Source organism: Nyctibius grandis, chromosome 4, assembly GCF_013368605.1.
Source record: "Nyctibius grandis isolate bNycGra1 chromosome 4, bNycGra1.pri, whole genome shotgun sequence".
In the NCBI taxonomy this organism is placed as follows: domain Eukaryota; kingdom Metazoa; phylum Chordata; class Aves; order Nyctibiiformes; family Nyctibiidae; genus Nyctibius; species Nyctibius grandis.
The window spans coordinates 99275978-99283093 of record NC_090661.1 but is presented as its reverse complement, the minus strand read 5'-3'; the positions used below and the strand labels follow the sequence as shown (position 1 = coordinate 99283093).

At 38.5% G+C, this 7116-nt stretch overlaps 1 protein-coding gene across 1 annotated transcript in view; it reads right to left on the bottom strand.

Moving 5' to 3' along the window:
- Positions 1 to 2758: 2758 nt before the first annotated feature.
- Positions 2759 to 7116, bottom strand: part of PLPP4 (phospholipid phosphatase 4) — a 60244-nt gene continuing 55886 nt past the window's right edge. The window contains exon 7 of the mRNA XM_068399336.1: positions 2759 to 2958. Within this exon, the coding sequence (XP_068255437.1) occupies positions 2759 to 2958 (200 nt within the window). The remainder of the gene's footprint in view (positions 2959 to 7116) is intronic.

The window sequence follows — 7116 nt, the reverse complement described above, 5'->3', positions numbered from 1 at the left end:
TACATTGTTCCACAAAAATGCCTTCCCTAGACTGACCCTGCACTAGTAATTACAGTGCCTACAGATCCCTCCACAAGTTTCATTTCATAGTTTTAATTACATTTTAATCAAAGCTTTTACATTGTCTATTTTATGACTTTCAATTTAATTATTCCCATTAAAATATGTTATTCTTTACTGCTTTGCAAAGTTCACCAATTACTCTTGCAATGTAAGTATTTATGCTGCATTACACTTCATATTCCAATCTTTTAACAGCCACTACTCGTTTGAGGGCTGTATAAACTTTCCCCATCCCGAAGAAGATAGCTGGTTTGTATCAAAAGCCATTAAAATACTGGGAATGTGTACAGCACAGTTAGGAGGCCCCACTCATTTTTGAGAATAAGTCAGATCTATATAAAAACATGCAAAATGCTCTATGCATCAGTATTAAACTTCTAATTTCGATTTAAGATTTTTTTTTTTTAACATTTGCATATAACCTGGAAGACTAGGGTTCCTGCTGATAGAAAATGCTAATGGCTAAGCCCTATGCAATGTAAAGACATGGTACCCTTACTCTAGGGTTTTCATTAATCCTCCCACATGAAGTAATAGAAAATGATACCCCTGTTACAGAATTCTGTAGGAGGGCTTGAAAAACTATAGAAAGATTGAACCTCCACTAAACTGTGTGGATTTCTAGAATAAGACCTCAATTACACCAGAGGAGTGTTCTGTCAAATCCAGTGCAAATGCAATTCCAGAATAATTTTGCTTTGCTGATGCTAGTGAACTAGCATATATACACCAGTAAAAACACAGTTAGTTTGGGGAACTGTCTCTATTCTAGAGCTCGGAGTACTGTAACTATCGGTAAAAAATCCTGTCTCTAACTGACGCAGTCAAACTGGTAACCGTTTTACAAGTAAATCAGGCCTAATTTGTACAGAATCCTCCTGAGTTCATGCCTATTACATTCTGTTCCTTAATGTCATTTCCCATTTATAGTCATTTCCAAATATCACATAAGTTTATACATAGCATGGTTGCATCCTCTTGTATACAATTATTACAGTTATTTTTGAAGGGATTCTAATTTACTTGCTTTCTATAAAAATTCAAGTGTTGCCAATCAGGAAGTAGCTATTCTCAGAAAATCTACAAAAGTTACCTTGGAGAAAAGTAAATGACGAGCCTTGCATAAAGACATTGAGCTGTTTGAATCACAAAACGCCTACAAGGCCAACACATATTCCAACAGGAACACATAAATTATAATTATGGCAGCAGTCTCCTCCAGTCTAAAGCACCGTAATAATGGTCATTGATCAACACTATCTTGATCACTTTAACCAGCAGCTCCAGATAAGAAATGTTCAACTGCCAGGATGTGGTCTGGAACATTTGCCTGTATTTTCACAGGGTATCTAAGAAAAAAAAAAATCTGGAATCTGACATTCTGTCATCCAAAGGTACATCATTTCACAGGAATGTGATGTATACTGCATAGTGCATACATAACAAAACAGGATCCTACCAATAACAAATTAACTAAAGTCATACACTTAGCAATCTTCTCCATACCAACAGTGTTTTGATTCAGGTGAGTTTCAATTTAGGTACCAAGCCAACCTTCGCAAACACCATATTCAAGAACATGATGAGCTCGAAACATGGAATGGGTCTAGTGGAAAACTGTCTCCAGCCTTCCTCTAGATACGTTACGCTGCTGGAGACCACCACAAGCATTCATGGTTGTGCGCCCAAAGTCACAAATGAAAATCATTGCATTTCTTTAGATCACCAATGCTGCAGGGAGTCACTACACAAGAATGAACATGGCACACCAAGATTCACAGAAAACATTGTGTTTCTTTATCCTCGCAGTTTCAGGATTTTTTAAAAATTTGTTTTAAAGACTTCAGCTTGTTGAATGTCATGGGTGTTCTTTTCTTTCATTTTGTTTTGATGGTAATTACTGCAAGAGCTCTCAAAAAATCACTAATGATGTAATACCAAGTTTCTAATCCATCCTATGAACATATATGTTATTGCAAGATGGTAATTTTAACAGTATGGAATTTCTTGAATGTCAGCATCATCCTGTGGAACTACTAATGCAACAAGGATTGGCTCTTACACTTAACCGTTCATATCAGCTGCTTGATCATTAGTAGCTCAGAATAACCTTGTCAAAACTTGACAATGAATACAAAGTTTTACCATCATGTGAAGATCTTTTTAATGTTAGAAGGCAACAAGATAAACATAGGATGATGCCCTAACTTATCAAATTATATAAAGAAACGGCTGGCCACAACAGATGCTGAACATCTGATGAGAAGTGCTGCGTGTACTCACCACCCATCAAAATCAAGGAGTGCTAAAGATGACCAGAACTTTCTAGGAGATACTCAGTACTTCAGAAAATCTGTTTCCAGATCTACTATATCGTCAAGCAAATCTTCTTATAATTACTCTCTTAACCATTCTTCACATGGAATTGTTTTTATTAATGTTCTTTCCCTTCCCTCAAGTAGTCTATCTGTTTGCAGTAGACTGAAAACAGATAATTCAGCAAGTCAATATGGACTGAAAATTTAACTTTAAAAGTATGACGATACTATGGCAATGAAAATAAAATATTTAATTTCTCTTTATAAAAAGGAAAGAAACAAAAGAAAAAACACATACAGTAAGAAACATCGTGTTAAGAGACCAGTTTGGAGGAAACGTGAGAAGGCTAAAAGTTCATTCTGCGCATTTCTTAAAGTCATACGGGACCTTCAGTTATTCCCTCTAGAGGCAGGCCAGTAGCATTTTCTGCTGTAGGTCTCTCTTCTTTCTTGACTGAGTTCTGATCTAGCAGGCTGACGTAAGATTTATGACAAGCTGTATTACCCAAAGGAGGGTAGTGTTGTCTGTAGCAAATATAAGCAAAAATGAGGCCAATGATCCCTCCAACGAAAGCATCTAGAGAAGAAAAGCAACAAAACCAGAAGCATGTTACCATGGAAAGGACAGTCAGTAGTGACAACTGTAAACAAAAGACATTTGGTTGACTTGGAAGTGTTTAACCCAGAAAATGTGAACCTCAAATTTTCATCAAGAATTTGGAGCTGAATACCAAAATCACGTAGGACACATAGAATCAGTATTCTGTTGGGGACATCTCCAACGTTTTGAATCCCCCAAATGTAGACGCTGGCTGTTTCAGGAGATGAAAAAGGGGAATGGAATGGCCTCCATGGGGCGTTAAACATTCATGATGTTTCAGCTTACCACTGACCACCGTTTGCAGGTAGGCAACCCACGTGTCTTCTTCCAGTTTGCCATGACTTACAAAGACCACCACCAAGTTTTCTATTTATGAACAATACAGCTGAACTATGCTGTTTACAGCATCCAGAGCTCTCCCGCTGACAGGTACATCTCAAACTACTGCACTGACTACAGCCTGCTCCTTGTCTCTACCTAAGTATCCCCAGGAAAGATGGCAGCTGAAGTACCAGATCTACTCTTGACTGCTTTGTGTTCCAGAAGGCATTCTCCAATGCAGACAGGGAGCAGATAGGACATAAGATGCAAAATTATCTTCCTTCAGGAAGTGGGCCACTGTAGCTACAACAATTCATTTCACTTGCAGCTCCTGAAAGGCCCCTGAGAAAGACAGCTGTCAAGAACAATTTCAAGCTGGGTGAATTCTTCCTAAAAGCACCTGAAAGGTCAAAGACTAAGCATGCCTGTTAACTGATTTAACACCTTTTGAATATCTTTCTTTGATGCTATTTACTATCCCATACTCCTACCAGAAAAGAAAATAAGATAAGATAAAATAAGGCCAATGTATGCGATATTTGCAGCTCTCACACAAGGGCAATCTTAAGTTTTCCATGGGAACCACATAGCACCTGAAGGGTAAGAGGATTCGTTCTGTTGTTAGGTTCTCCCTGACTCTTGCTAATATGCTTATCTGATCTTGTGTTTCATTTTGAAGCAATCAGAGCATAACTTTACTGAAAATACACAGACTTCAAAAGCCTCTGTTTTGAACACAAACAATAATGAAAGTGAGGCAAAAGGCACTGGCTGGAATATGACTTGACACCATGTTTTATTTTAACAAGACCTATTAAGCACCACCATATCATCTGTGTATACCTGTGTTTCTGTATTTTATTTTCAGTTACAAACAAACCACAGTGTAATAAAAATAGAGAATTGTTGAGTTTAATGACAAATAAAGGTTAATCAATACAGATTATTTTTTGTCTAAAATAGTTGTCTTCATTTAGCCCACACCCAGGGCTAAACAATAACAGTTTTTCTCTCACCCAATGTCCCTTTCCCAACCGAGGAAGGGAATTGGGAAAAGGATGGAGACTCATGGGTTAAAGTTAAACAAATTTAATAAAATAAAGGAACCAATATCAATGATAATACAGAACACACAAAATTATACTCAGCTACAGAGTCGCAGCAAGTTGTTCCAGGAATAGCAATCATCAGGAATGAGACAGAAGTAGGAGAGAAGAAAGGAGAGCAAAAAGATCCCCACTACTCCCCACCAAGCTTTCTCTTTTGTAGTGAACTTGATGTTAATGATATAGAACACACCTGTGGGCCAGCCTGGGTCAGCTGCCCTGGATCTAACTGCTAATGGCCTTGATCACCATGGCTGGCCACAAACTGAAACAAAATCTAACAGAAACTTGTTTCTATACATTTTATCCCATGAAACCAGGACAATAGTTAAATACAGATTAAATGCCCCTGTTTGTCAGTCTAGTATACCTTAAAACAAAGGGCACGTGGTTCAATTTTCAGTGGGTAATAAATGGCTTGTAATCATTGGAGAAGTGAGATTCTGAAAAGCCTTTTAACAGGAATAGCTGGAGCAAGAAAACCTGAAAATTTAAGATTGGGATGAATAAATTTAAGAAAGGTGATTGTAAGTCACAGTTGTCTGCTGGGGAAGAGGACAAGACTGAATGACCTTGGAGATCCCTTCTAATCCTATCCTACACGCAAAAGGACATAACAAAGGTATCACAAACAAATGTAATAGAGACTCAACTAAGATTTTAAAAGCTGATTGTGTGTACACAGTATTTGCAAGCAGACAGAGGCTTATCCTACCCATACTGGAAGCTGATTGTTTTTGTACCATTCGGACTGTCCCTGTCAAGCTGTCATGGTACAAAAGATACCAAGGGCAAGAATTTTCACTATAATATACTATTACAGTATCAATCAACTTGTAAAAATATAGTTATTGTGACAATATTCATTTTCGATAAACCTGTGTTGGTTGTAATTCTCAGATTACCCTCCTTTAATTGTGGTTGACTGAATCCTGTTCCAGCTGCTTTTTTATTTTGCTTAACAATGAGGTCAAGCCTATGATTACTATTTTTACTTATGGAGAAACACCAGTCCTCTGTAAGTTCCCTGGTACTTCAAGACTTTCTGAAAACTTGCCTAGATAATTTCTCTCAAAACACTTACATGCAAATTCTGCAACTCTGGGCCTCAGTTTGGGCACCACAGTAATACAAATTCACTACATGACTTATGCCAAAGATTTCCAGCTTTCTGACCTTGACTGGGGGTACAGAGCAAATATACAGGTAGCTATTTTGACTCCTGTTTTTGAAGACAACAATTCTGTGTTTTGTTTGAGCTCATGGTAGCCACAGCTTCCTTTTTTTTTTTTCTTTTTTTTTTTTTTTTTCCTTTGCCCATAAAGGAAAAAGAATATTCTTTCAGTCTCAATATTTCTTCACACTTTTTCATATAAAATTTCCACTTACTTCATGAGTAAATTAACATTTTCAGAGTTATAAGCCTATACAGAGATCTAGGGACTTAAAAGCAGTCAATACCTTCCAGTACTTGAAGGGGGCCTATGGGAAAACTGGAGAGAGACTTTTTACAAGAGCATGGAGTGATAGCACGAGGGGTAACGGTTTTAAACTGAAAGAAGGTAGATTTACATTAGCTATTAGGAAGAAATTCTCTCCTGGGAGGGTGGTGAGACACTGGAACAGGTTGCCCAGAGAAGCTGTGGATGCCCCCTCCCTGGCAGCGTTCAAGGCCAGGTTGGATAAGGCTTCGAGCAACCTGGTCTAGTTGAAGGTGTCCCTGCCCATGGCAGGGGGGTTGGAACTAGATGATCTAAGGTCCCTTCCAGCCCAAGCCATTTCTATGATTCCATGAATACATTCAGGATTCATAATAAAATATCCTAATATTCACCAATACCAACATTAAGATCTTGAATACTACATTCTCCAGCCGAAGTGAAGGGAGCTCATAAAGTACTCGTAATATTAACATTCTGAGCCCACTCAATGGCTTTTTAATGTAAGGATACTCCACTCCATCTCTCACCTACAGTATGCTAAGTCTTGGTCATTATATTGATTGCCCTTGTTCATTCCCCGCACCATAGTTAAGACTCACCCCACCACAAGAAATTTAACACCATCAGTTGACTCTGCTGAGCGTAAAAGATGAGGCCTGAGCTTCTGTGCTGTATATTACAGAGTGAACTAGTGTCTCCCTTAAGAATGCAGTTCTTTTAGGTGAAAGTATAGGTCACCTGTGGGATAATGTCTGCCAGCACTGTTCTTAGCTTGGGAAGAGTGGAATTTTCAGCTCCATCTCCTTAAATTTCAAAGACAAAATATGAGCAGTTGTAACGGACACAGTCACAACCCCTTGGGTGTAGTTTTCTTCTATCATATATAAAATACACCATAATAATCTGCCTCATAGCACATGTTTCAGTACAAAAATAATTCTTACTCTCGGCAAGAGATAGTACAAACCGCAAAGTTCAAAACTAGGGAGTAAACCTGTACACTCCCATTCACACTCTTCTCTCTCTCTTTTTAAAAGAGAGTTCAAACCAGATAAGTGTCACACATTGAGCATGAGATTCGTAACTGCCATCCGTCCCCCCTGCCAGCCTAGTGAGGCACGCATCTCCCATTCAGCAGCTTTGTGCTGGAGGCTCTCTCCGACTCCGAGTGTCGGTGAGCAAAGAAGAGTAACGAGCCCTGTAACGAGAGAGGGCATCTGCAGGAAACCAGGAGACTCCTTAAAGAACTTGTCAAGGCAAATGGT